Source organism: Pelophylax lessonae, assembly GCF_965119305.1.
Source record: "Pelophylax lessonae genome assembly, chromosome: 13".
Lineage (NCBI taxonomy): Eukaryota > Metazoa > Chordata > Amphibia > Anura > Ranidae > Pelophylax > Pelophylax lessonae.
Window position 1 is genome coordinate 139,179,948 of NC_138780.1, and position 13,229 is coordinate 139,193,176.

At 41.3% G+C, this 13,229-nt stretch overlaps 1 protein-coding gene across 1 annotated transcript; it reads left to right on the top strand.

Annotated features, from left to right (window-relative positions):
• Positions 1–451: 451 nt before the first annotated feature.
• LOC309569854 (potassium channel subfamily K member 1-like) lies at positions 452–12,760 on the top strand (the record flags this gene model as incomplete). The annotated part of the gene is made up of 3 exons (XM_082275846.1): positions 452–761; positions 5,025–5,420; positions 12,501–12,760. 3 exons carry the CDS (start codon positions 452–454, stop codon positions 12,758–12,760), a joined length of 966 nt encoding a protein of 321 aa, XP_082131972.1.
• Positions 12,761–13,229: the final 469 nt, after the last annotated feature.

Sequence of the window (13,229 nt, forward strand, 5' to 3'; positions counted from 1 at the left end):
AAAATAATTTGCTTTTAAAAAAACATTTGTGCCCGAAATCCTTGTTTCCCAGTCCTCTCACTCAATTAGCAATTAAGGATAGGGACACACCCTAAATTGGATACTTCATGTCCCAGATAGCTGCTGTCTGTGGATACATGGCCTAGAATAAAAATTCATATTTAAGGATTGGTAAACTGCAACACATTATATTTTTGTATTTGAGTTAATAGGGGGCTTAGGGGTTGGGATATATGTTGCTGTTTTAATGCAAGCCAAAGATGGACCAGTGATCCACCCCAGGTCTTCCTAAGGTTTAAATCCAGCTAATGCATCAGAACTATTAGTGAGCAGGAATTTTTGGACTGGGCTGGTCCAGGTCAGAATTTCTTGTTGGTTTGTTACGGCCATTTTTGTGTTTGATTGACCCAGATAGGATAGCTAGCTCCAAATAGCCCAGCTTCACCGCAATATGATAAGCTGCCAATGCCTTGTCCTACTGCTGGGCATCTATATGCTATACTTAGTTGTTGGAGCTTTTATCTTTTCTGTCCTGGAGCAACCATATGAGGACCAGCTGAGGGAGAAGGTGCTGAGAATGTGGGATGATTTCCTAGAAACCCACCCATGTCTGTCTGAGGAGAAACTGGAGGATTTCCTGCGTACAGCTCTGCTGGTCAAAAGCTTTGGTGTGTCAGTCCTGAGAAATATATCAGGCTTTGAGGTCAAATGGGACTTTGTATCTTCTCTCTTCTTTACTGGGACCACCCTAACCACTATTGGTGAGTGAACGTTCTCTGAGATGCAATCCTTTCCAAGCAAAGCATTCTGCTGGCAATGGCAATTTTCAGACAATTTTGACTGCAAAAATGATCAATGCTACCTACCAGTAAGAGTTTAAACTTTATATTGATTTAAAGTGTGGATTCTAGGTTTCTTCAAGGTGTTTAATTGTTAAAAAAATTGAAAGATGGTGGCTAAAACTGTTGTGCATATAGCTGTATTTGGGCTCATTCACGAAGTTGTCTAAAAAAAATGTTGCATTTAGATGCACACAGGGGGGTTGATTTAATAAAGGCAAATATACTGTGCACCGCAAGTGCTCTAGAGCGTAGTAAATGAGATAAAGCTTCACTTTGCAAAGAATACTCAATTACATGCAAAGAAAATAAAAAAAAAAATAAATTAAAAAAAAAAAAAAAAAAAAAAAAAGCATTTTTGCTTTCACATGATTGGATGATAGGAATCAGTAGAGCTTCCCCTCAGATCTAGAGCAACTGCACCTGCAGCCCACAGTATTTTTGCCTTAAGTAAATCAACCCCAATGTATAGGTTTTGTATGCATCTAAATGCAGCACTATAGGGATCAGTGAGGCCATGTGAAAAAAAAAAAATGTGCGCTGCATTTTAGTGGTGTACAAAAAAAAAAGTAGGACACAGTTGCATCTAGGATCTAGGACTACATATTTGCAGATTTACATATGCAGGTAAATGTGTATTCACTTACACAATACAAAGTCATTAGAAGAATTGTACGTGTCTAAATGTGAGGACCTTTTAGGTGCGTAATTTATGCAGGATCCTCTGCTAGCTCTGCCAGCAAGAACCTGCATTCCATGCAAAAAATTTGCACATACTTGAGTGAATAAAGCCTTAAAATTACATCTACACTTCCATGTGACACTAAATACGGCAAAAATCAATACCTAGACTACAGCAACCCAGAATTCTCATGAAATTTGTTCTGGTTACTGCACTCATTATATACTCATAATATATAATATATATTATATACTTCTTTCTGACTGCACTATTTTCCCATGCATAGTAGCTCCTATGGCAGGCCATTATATAAGAGTTCAGGGGTCTACAAATGTTTCACCAGATAACAGGTAAAATGCTGTAAGTGAGACATAGAGGTGTTGCCAACAAGAACCAGCACACCCCCTCCACCCCTCCAAAAAAAAAAACCCCCAGCTACAAGAACCTATGGCTCATTCACACCAACCCATTCCATTGTGATGGGTTAACAGGCATTGCAAGATTAGGGCAACCCATCTATTCGAATGGACTGGCAATGTTTCACAATGATACAGAAAATGGAAATAGTTTGTGGTGTGCTGAAAAGGGATGTGCATTCACTTAGTGCACTGGAGTGCCACTGGTGAATGGGACTGCAGTGGACTAACTTTGTATGGTACGATATCGTAGCTCAATAACTTAACTTTAGGCTGGCTGTTTTTGTGCATTGCATTATTGCACATAATGTCATGTGAGTGTTGCAATAAAGCAGAACAATGACTTTGATTGGGCTGGCAATGTGCAAGAATAGACCAATAACTTCACATGCAGACTAGTTCCTGAAGCAGTGGACCACAATGCTCAGTAGTGCATTAACATGAGTTGTGGTACAATGCAACGCATTTGTGTCAGAGCTGCGATGCCTTATGCCTTGTACACACGTTCAGATAATCGTACGAAAATAATCGCTTTCAACTTGATCGCACGATAATCTGATCATTGGTATACAGCTTTCGACAGCCGATCACGACAGTTCGTCCAACAAAATCCGAAGGGACGAACACGAAAACTTCTGTCGTACAATAGCCTTGCGAACGACAATCGTTTAATCAGTACAGTATGCGTCTGCTAAAAATCGATCGCCAAAGACCGCACATGATCAGAAACCCTAAAATAGCACGGAAAAATCCTGGCTGCCATTGTTTTTGTTTTGCACCATCTGATACGTAGCTAATCAACCAGGAAGCTTTTCCGGAATCGTACGAAAAAAATCCTACGTTTATATGCATTGTTGAATTCGATATTAGTATCATGCAAAAAAATGCGAACAATAAGTCGTCCGATTATCTGAACGTGTGTACGAGGCATTAAGCTGGCCATACATTGGTTGAATTTCACTTAGTTCATCAGGTTAGTGGGTGTCCCTGTTTGGCCCCCTCCCACCTGCCGTCCTTTTATTGAGTGTGTTAGCTCATTGGGTTGCTATTCGTTTTGAATGGCACCCCCAACGCATTAGAAATTCCCAGCTCTGACCTGTGCATTGCTGTGCACTCTCATGAATGGTAATGTACTGCTGTGTGCAGTGGTGCACTGCATCAGTAAAAATGCCACATGTCCGTTTTTCTAGTTTGTCCTTGTGCGTTGCCAGCCCAAATAAAATCAGCTGCCTTAACACAACACAAGTGAATGAGTGGCAACTGTAAATCTAGCCTCAATATTTATTTAAAAGGTATTACGTGTCCCCTGTTAACAGAAAACTTCACAGCTGAAACCTGAGGTTGTGCTCATACTTTTTTTTGTGGGCTATGTAGGAAGGTACAATTTTGGTGGAGAACATGAGGATCTCTTCCACTGAGGCCTCCATTGGTGTCATCAGGAGAGCAGCTGTCTGATTGGATGCTGCTACCCTGGATGACCTTGTAGAATGCACAGAGGGGAAGGCACCAGCTAAATGTAGTATTATTAAGTCATCATTTATTGCACAAGGTTAAAACAACTTACAGGAAGTAAGAGAAGCTCATGCCCATCGTTGTGGCCTCAGTAGAAGGAGCTGTGAGCTTCGAGCGCATAGCCTCTACTCTACGATTGACATCCCTGGTCCCAACTTCCGCCCTGTTCCGCTGACGTCACTTCCGCATTCTCGTTCAAACGCTGGTTAGCATTGAGCCCTCTGCTATCCCTGGACAGAGAGGCACCGTATATGACTCACATCTTCCTCTGCCTTTAGGACCATTTATTGAGCCTGCAGGATGGCGGGGATCGCCAGGAATAATCAGTACAACGATGGGTATTAACTTGCTTCCTGTAAGTTGTTTTAACTTTGTGCAATAAATGACTTAATGATACTACACTTAGTTGGCCTACAGCTGTTACATACATTCTTGTCTTATATTTGTTCATTTTTTTTATTTATTTATTTTTAAAAAGTGATTGTCTTCTGAGACTGATGTGATTCACAAAGCGTGTGATTTCAGCAGTCTCTTAGTGATGATCTCCTCTGTGTGCAGTCCACTAGAGAGTACAGTGCATGTTGGAGATGCTATACTTTTTCAAAACATGCCTCTCTAGTTTTAGACGCAATGCTATTTGTGTATCATAATTTGATAGTTGTAAGGCCTCGTTTATCCTTGCCCATGTGAGGGCCAAGTTTACCTGCATAGGGGTTAAAGTAATTTGTGATGCAGGGGCCCAGGGTGCGTTCAGCGCTGTGCACCCACACAGATGTTACATTTGGAGCAGCAGCTGTGTCCCAATCAACATGAATGGCTCTTCCCACACAGGGATGCACAGAAGACCTGTGCATCCACATGCAGGTAAACACGGATTCATGTGCCCCGTGTAATTGAGGCCTTAGCACAGTGTTTCTCAACCTTTTTAAAATTATGTACAATCTTGAGGCACCAACTGACTTGTATGCAATTTTTAGGCATTTTGCCAAGGGCACCCCTGAAGCCACCCTGGTTGAAAAAGGATGCCTTAGACCAAGGTTTTCATTGCACTACATAAGAGAGATGTTTTGAAACCACTTTCTTTAAACCTTGTGGGTCCCTTTTTTTAAGACAATGGTGCAATAATGATTTTTTTTTTTTTTTTTATTATTACTTTATTGTTTATTGCTTTATTTCATGAGTATTTATTTCAGATATATGTACAATGGTATGCATAAACTATGTAGTATCTGACAATGATAATTCTTAAATAAACTTATCCTACTGTGTCATTTACCATCTGATTTTTCTCTGTTTTATTCGTATGTGTACGCATGTATCTGTGTGTATGTTACCCATGAACTTTTATGTTGTTAGACTTACGAATAAACCAATTTTTCATCTAGATTTTGTATATTTTGTTGTGACTTTGATGAAGGGGGAGAGTTTTTGGCCCATGAAACGTGTTGTCTTTTATCAGAATAAAAAAGGGCAGGTTTAATTTAAATTGATATACCGAGGAAGGTATTACTTTCACTAGATCTTTAAAAGCAAATTATATAATAAAATAATTAATAAAACCTTTGTTTCCTACAGGTTATGGACATCCCTTTCCCATCTCGCTGAGTGGAAAGGTATTTTGTGTATTTTACTCCATCATTGGAATCCCATTTACCTTATCTTTCTTATCTATTGTTGCTCAGAAACTGAGAGTTTTACTGCGAGACAAACCACTTCGCTACTTTCACCGCCACTGGAACACCACAAATAACAAGCTAGAGTGGATCCACGCCATGGTCCTAATTTCCATCCTGTGTCTCTTTTGCTTTTTCATTCCTGCAGTTTTCTTCAATTTTCTAGAAGAGAATTGGGGTTATGTGGATGCCCTGTACTTCTGCTTTATCTCTTTGACTACAGTTGGCCTTGGAGATTATGTACCTGGTGAACAGAGTGGCCAACGGTTGCCAGCACTCTACAAGCTTCTGGTTATTGGTAAGTAATTGTCTCTGGCATTGCAATTACACATCAATGTTTTCCAGAGTAGATTCCTCTGTGGGGGTTTCAAGGGTGATTTAAATTGTTTACACTCATTCTTCTTGTGATCTGTAGCTCCTGTCATTCTTTGATGGGTGTACAGAAGGGAGATGAAAGCTCTCCTTGAGATTATTGATATTGATGATGAAGAAATAGATGAATAACAGGAACTAAAGCTGTGATAAAGGTAGCAATGGGGGCAGAACAAGGATGGACAAAATAAAGCATACAGACTTAAGTACACAGCAGGTGGACCTAAAGTGAACCTGTCCCCAGTGTAGTATGACACTTGGAAAAATGGTATGAAGGGTGCGCTGATATATTTTAAAGCTGCAACCAAAGATCCTAGTTACCTAGTGTGGAATATAAATGAGAATAAATAGTCTGGTGCACTATAAAATTAAATGAATTCTCATCTGTGAAATCACAAACAAACTTATGTGTGTATGTAAAGAAATACCAAAATAATGAATAAATAATTAATATTAAATATTCAATAATAAATATTAAACGTGACTGGTGTCCATAAAGTCCATAATAATCAAAAGTGCAAAATAATGGATCCAAATGGGAACCAAGTGATGCTCAATACAGATCCAAAAGAAGTGTCTGTGAATCCCACCACCTGTAGGGTTTCCTCCTTACCAGATGGATGAAAGTAGGTGCAATAAAATTCCCCAAAATAGATCTCTGTATAGTGAGTCATCCAGTGCTATAATTCACTGCATGCTAAAAACAAATGTCCAAGCCTCTTACCGGGAAAATATAACAATGCGCATGGATGTATCCCCTTAAGGGCTTCCCTTCCTCCAAAACCAGCAGATCAATCTGGATATTCTCGTACACGTACACCTGTGGCTCCTGCACTCCTCCGTGTTATTCCAATAATGTTCACCATAGATGTAATAAAGAATGCAGCCAATAGTGCATTACCCCCAAAGACTTTATTATAACAAAAGCATATGCACTTACATGTAGGTACTGAGATAAAAGTGATTGCTGGATACCCTTTGACTATCCGTGGCCGGCTGCAGCACGGACCGTGAATGATGTGTGTGACGGCACGCCTTCTCTGTGTGACTGACACGTCACTGTATATATTTCTCCGTGTTGGTTCTTTGTTCGTTTTTATTAATTCTACCCCATAGATCCAACAAATGTCCTTATGTACATGTTTTAGATTTGTTTTTTTTTTTTTGTTAACTATCAATTCCCCAGAGGTCAGTAGGAAGTAGAACAGTGTACTGAGGTCAGTAGGGCAGATAACAAGGGTGAGCAGGACAGGGAATAGCAGGGCAAAGGACAGGGGGCCAGGAAGGCCTTATATAGGAGGGTCAGAAGAGCTCAGTATGGTGCATCAAAAGGGCATGGCACTGGGGAGGTCAGGAGGGCACATTTCTGGAGCGTCAGATAAGCACCCTACAGGGAGGGGGTCTGGAAGGTACCCTACAGAGGGGGGGGGGGGAGTCAGAAGGGCACTCTACAGGGGGGGGTCAGGAGGTACTGGAGGCACAGAAAGGCACAGCTGGGGGGGGGGGGGTCGGGAGGGCACATTACAGAGATGACAGGAGGACATAGTATTGTCAGATACAGAGGGACAAGAGCCTAAACTTGCCCAAGTGCTGTTAAAGCCAACAATGAATCCTAGGCAGCAGAGGCATTCTGTAGGAGACATTCAGCTGGACCCAAACAGGCGTTGGCACGCATGCCCAGGCACATTAGTGTGTGCACAGGAAGAAATGTGCACGCATTGGCACCAAACAGCCTATTTAAACAGAGCAGTAACAGGAGCACATTGCTGAGTGGTCTTTCAGCTTGTTCCTGTTCACCTGTGCCCTGACCTGCTTCTGGTTTACCTATGCTGACTCGGCTTGTCCTTGACTCTCCTTTGGATTCTTGCCTGCCTACCTCTGACCCCGGCCTGCGATTGACCTTGCTCCTGTCTTATACCTTTGTACCTCACTGGCAGATTGTGTACCGACTTCGGCTTGTATCCTGACACTGCTTCCATCTCGGATTCCTGTACCCATGCTGCCCTCTTGGCGACTCCTTGGCTTGTGTTCCGGCTATACTCCTGCCTTCCCATTCAGCATCACAGAGTTCCAGTTCTAGGTGCTCATCCGGTGATCCACGGCCATCGGTCTCCTGCCAAGGCACAACTAGTGCCACCTGCTATACCGGCCCTCGTGCCACTCTGTGCCCCACACCACCTGTCATCTCTACCAGGGGTGTTGGACAAGAGGTGAAAGAGAAGCCCCCTCTACAGCTTGATCTCCACCAGGTACATGACACCCTGCCAATCAGTCGGCCATGTAAATGGTGTGTTGTGACGTGGGGAATGCCTCTGCCACCAACGATCCGCATTGACTGTTTCCCTGCTTGAAAGCTCAGGCAATAGGACGATCCAAAGCCTAAGCATAAAAACCACATCATCAAATCCCCTTAGATACCTAGTAAAATGGTTTCCACAACTATTACATTCAATCGCTGACAAAGGAACAGTTTCAACATCCAATCATAAGTGAGAGGAAATTTATTGGAGACCTAAATTTTGTCTCTGCTCACATTCCACACAACACAGGCCCTAATGGGGAACTTACTCAGCTAGCCCCTATTCAAACTTTAGCTATGTCACGATTTTTTTGTGTCCCTTCATCCCTTCTATTGAAATGTAGTTGCCAAACTGTAGTGGTAATCCAAAGGTCACTAGTTTGAGTCTATGGCCTTAAGCAGGAACTCTGACATTACACTGACTTTGCTTGCTTTATGTTACCTTGGCCAATCAGTTTGGAGACAGCCAGTGAACTAACGTTTTTAGGAGGTCAGAAATGGGTGCATGTGGACCGAATGAAAGGGTAGCGTGTTTAACACAAGAGCAGACCTATGCCATGATGAGCTAATGCACTGCTTGTTAAGACCTACAAGGTATTCTGCTCTTTAGGGATATGACTTGGGTACTTAAATCTGAAACTGAATTACAGGAGCCTTGTAAGAAATTACTTTTTTTTTTTAGGATGGCCATAGATAGTAAAAAGTGCAGACACGGAATGCCTCCACTCAGATTTCTGTTTATTGGTAATCTGTCCCATAAACATGAATTCTTGCCCAAGCATTTTTGTTAATGGAACAGGAAGGAGTAAGAAGCGTGGGTAGCTAGCTTCCAGCAAACATTCATTTCGTATTGATTGGATAAGGTTTTCAAGCACGTTTGATAGCTCTTTGCTTCTGAGGACTGTTGACCAGAGGGTGTCTGCTGCTGCTGCCAAAGAGATAAGATTGTCACGAAAAAAAAAAAAAAAAATTCTATGTTATAAACCAGTTGTTTTTTTTATTACTGAAAGCAAAAGATAGAGGGCACACTGGTCTACCGCATTATCCTCAATGAAATGGCTTTATTAAAAGAATTATAAATTCATACTCCCAAACGTAAGATTTGACAAAGGCACATTAGTATTTATGTTGTACATCACGATTGTCGCATCACAGATGTATAGTCCTACGGTGACTGGCTAATGCGTTTTGAGGCTTTCGCCTCTGCCTCAGCCTCAAAACGCGTTAGCAAGTCGCTGTAGGACTATACATCTGTGATATGACAATTTTGATGTACAAAATAAATATTGATATATTTGGCAAAACTTAGGTTTGTAATTCTTTTAATAAAGCCATTTTATTGAGGATAATGCGCTAGGCCAGTGCGCCCTCCTTTTTTTTTTTTTTTTTTTTTATCTTTTGCTTTCAGTATTTCTTGACATCCCCAGTCTGACTCTTGGGAGGGAAGAAAGACTAGTGATTTCCCGGGCGAACAAACATTTTGAGTCTTGATATACATCTATCGTGAGGCCTAACTTCAAGCGCAGGAGAGTGGAGTGTTTTCTGGAGGTTTTTTTTTATTAAAGTCTCCAATCTTGCAGGTGGAATGTAATGCTCAGTTTTTGTACTTTCAATTCATTTTTACAATTTTCTGATGGCTAGTGTGTTGTGTTTGGTATAGTAATTCAGTTTTAATTTTTAAGATGTATAATGGCCATTTTATGGTTTTTAATTAAAATTTCCTGTTATTCAATTAACGTTCGTATACAAGGATTGCTTTGGGCTGTAGAGTTGCAGCAGGAGTATTAATGGCCATAATTATATACCTCTTAAGGGAAAATTATACTAACCATGACTTGTTTATTTTAAAAAACATACAAACAGGAATTTAAAGTTGACTTTGTATCTATTAACCATCTCTTAGCATGTATGTATTACTTCAACTGTGCAATACGAATCCATTCTTATTTTAAGAGGAAGCCTTTTGTATATTCTGTTTTTTCATTGACCAAGTTTTGTTACCCCCAGACTCTATCCATGCTTTCATTTCTGCTCTTTCCTTATGTTTAGTAGGGCAGATGTACTAGCAATCTCTAAAGGCTTAATTCTGACAAATTGGCTGATTTCAGTGTGTTGACCTGGGCACCTGTCAGGAGACTTAACATTAGCACTGGTAATGTAGGTAGGTGAAGAAGCTTGACCAGCACAAGACTAATTAGACACTCCCAAAAGAGGAACGTTCTATGACGTGCTTGGACGGAAGGGGCTGTGCTTATGCCTCGTACACATGCATCGATTATTGGCCGGGAATTTTCGGCCAACGTCCGATCAGCCGTTTTTTTTTTTTTTTTGGCTTGTTAGTATGATGCTTTCGACAACCGACTCTGACTTTTCGGCCGAATAAAATCTGGTGTGCAGGCTATAAAATTTTTGTTGGCCGTCAACGCAACAGCCGTTTTTCCGTCAGTCAGTACAGATTTCGACAGACAAAAATCTGATGAGCAAGACTGGGCATGCTCAGAGAAGAAAAAACACACGGAAAGTAAACCAGCACATGACATCACTTCTGAAGTTGATTTTTGTTGGCCGAGAAAATTCGTGTGCAGTCTAGGCAACTAGACTGCATTTCCAACCAACAAAACACAACTCTGGACCAAAGTCGGCCGATCGGTAGGCCGATAATCGTTGCGTGTGTACAAGGCATTAGGAATTGACTCTTCTCGAAAAATGTTCTAGCAAGGTCAAAGGTGCACTGCAAATTAATTTAAAATCCTAAAATAATAATTCTTTAGTCCTTCTTTTTTTTTTTTTATCTGCATTTTTTTTTTTTATGTTAACATTCTTTTTAATGTTAATTATTAGATGGTTAAGCATTAGGAATTTGTTTTAGGAGAGTAACTTAATATTTAAAGCAATCCTATGCATTGTTCATGCAAGACAAATGCATTCACTTAATGCCAGTCTACCCACTGAACATATGCACCTTCCATTCATAACGATGCCTCTGTATTCAGCTGCTAGGAGAGACGAGAGGAAGCCAAGTGAAAGCTTCAGTTGTAACATGGAGCTTACACAGGGTTGAGGACTCTCTCCTTACCCATCTGTGACAGCACATTTTTATGGTAGGCTGCGGGATAAGTCCTGTTGGTGGGAAGGTCAGACACTTGCTCATGCACAAAGTTTTGCAGATATTGCAGCCTGTAGTCAGATGCTTAGGATTATACCTGCTTGCACAGCTGTGTGTGTGTATGAGCTTGCACTGACTTTGGCTCCAATCACCCTATTTATTTTCCAATATTTTTATTAAAGTTTTGCAAAAAGTAAACAAAGTGTACAACAGTGCAATTTACACCCATAAGGCTTAATCATATATCTTAAAGATAGCATAACATCCCATAATATAAATCAAGGCACAACTGATACAGATATAGCCGGTGTAAAAAAAAAAAAAATGCAACAGAAACCGAATAATACTAGGAATGGCAGCCCGAATCGGCCGCCAGGTTGGCCAGAGGCCCGAGCCCCCCCCTCCGGTGCCCCTCAAGGGAACACGCTGCGCTCTAGGAGGGAAGTGGTCCGAGACCCCGGCCCTGGCCCCCCTCCCTAAAGTGAGGGGGGGCACCGTCTCTCCGGCTGTGCACTGTAATGAGTAAGAACGATAAAGCAGGGAGAGAGAAGAAAAAAAAAAAAAGGGGGAACAAAGCAAAAATAGAAAAGGTAGAAGTGAGCAAAGAGAAGGGAAGCAAAGGGTGAAAGAAGGGGAAGAGAGAAGGGGGTTAAGTGGTCCACTAGCGCCCAAGCAATAGCAATGAAAGAGATAGAAGGAGAATTAGTAGCAGTGGGTCAAAAAGGTAGGGGGGTGTCCGCACCCAGGCCCGTCCACCCTCAGTAGGTTACCTCGCTTTTCCCAGCTCCTGTGTGGGTCAATAGCACTCCCCCTTAATGGGGGCCTCAATCACCCTATTTAAAGCTCTACACAACCTTGGCAAGTTGCTGAAAGATCTTAAGCTCTGGGGTCCATTGACCTGACCTGGGCCTCTGCTATCCTGTGTTTTATCCAACTTGCCTCCAGACTCCATTGTGCTTGTATCTCTCACGGCTGAGCCTAAATCCTCTACCAACTTCACCTGCTGCCTTGAAACCTCTGCCAGCCATTTTCCTGGACTATTTTCTTTTGCTAGCCAATTTGATACTTCTGCTGCCTGGTTGTTGCTGACCCCTGCTATCCCTGACTTTGGCAGACTGCAAACCAGCATTCTGCGCAGATCTAGTGTATATCTCTCCAGCACCCTGACAGTATGCAGAAGGTCTTAAAATCCTCTTCTGCCTCCCCTTGTCCTTATATGCCCTGTCAACAACCTCTGAGGGTATTAAACATTGTTTAGTTTTTACTTGCCATACATTTCTGTTTTCTAACATGTCTGTCAATCCACCAAGATCCTAAATCATAGCATTATTTAACAGGCAATGCAGCGTATTAAAGGGAAGGGCTTTAGAAAAACAAATAGATACATGATCCAATGATCAAACTGAATGAATAAGCACAAAATCCAGGTTTGTGGCATCATTAGCAAAGTGCCCGGAGGTAACCATATTCATTTTGTGTTTTGTGGACTGTCTAGTTTGCTGGTGGTCATAACAATTTTTCACAGCATTACTCATTTCATTACCTGGCATATCTTTTTATAAATGATTTGATTTGGATATTTTGTCTTTTTTTGTTCTTAGGTTATTTATTATTCGGCCTGGTCTTTGTGTTTCTTATGGTTGAGATATTAAAGAACCTTCTTAGCCATAACCAGGTCCTCCGTCTGTTCCTACTGGGGTATGAAGATTGCAGGCAAGACGAGGAAATAGATCGCGTTCCACCAAATGACTCTGAGGTTCCTTTTGTTCCGAGACATGATGACACCACAAGGAGGAGGGTTACACATTCTGTCTCTCCCAATGAGAAGTCCTATGGCTCCATAAACCCATCTTCTAGCTGATCTTAATAAATTTACAGAAACAAAAGCTCCTGACATTATCACTCAAAGGCTAATTCACCCAAAATTGATTATTTCTATTTGGGTAGAAAGCAGGTGAATCATCTATTATGGTTTTTGAATCTCTTCAGGTCTCTGCAAAATTGATCTCCATTGAAAAAGAAAATCTGCATTTGGAGAATATGAAGGATGTCCTTGCTGACCTGTCCTAAAAATGTTAATCCAGTCACTTAAGTACTTTAACCTGCAGCAAGGATGCAGATCAGGAGTTCTGACTTTCTTATCTGAATGCATAATTCAGATAGGCAACAAAGAAAGTACTGAAGTCAGTCAAGCAAGTAATATTCTCAGGAGGTCAGCAATGGTAGCCTCTGTAATTCTCTAAAATACAAGATTTCCTAGAAGAACCAGTCACCAATAAGCATTTTTTTTTAGATAACCCTAGCTTCACGCTTGAATTATTTCTATAGTT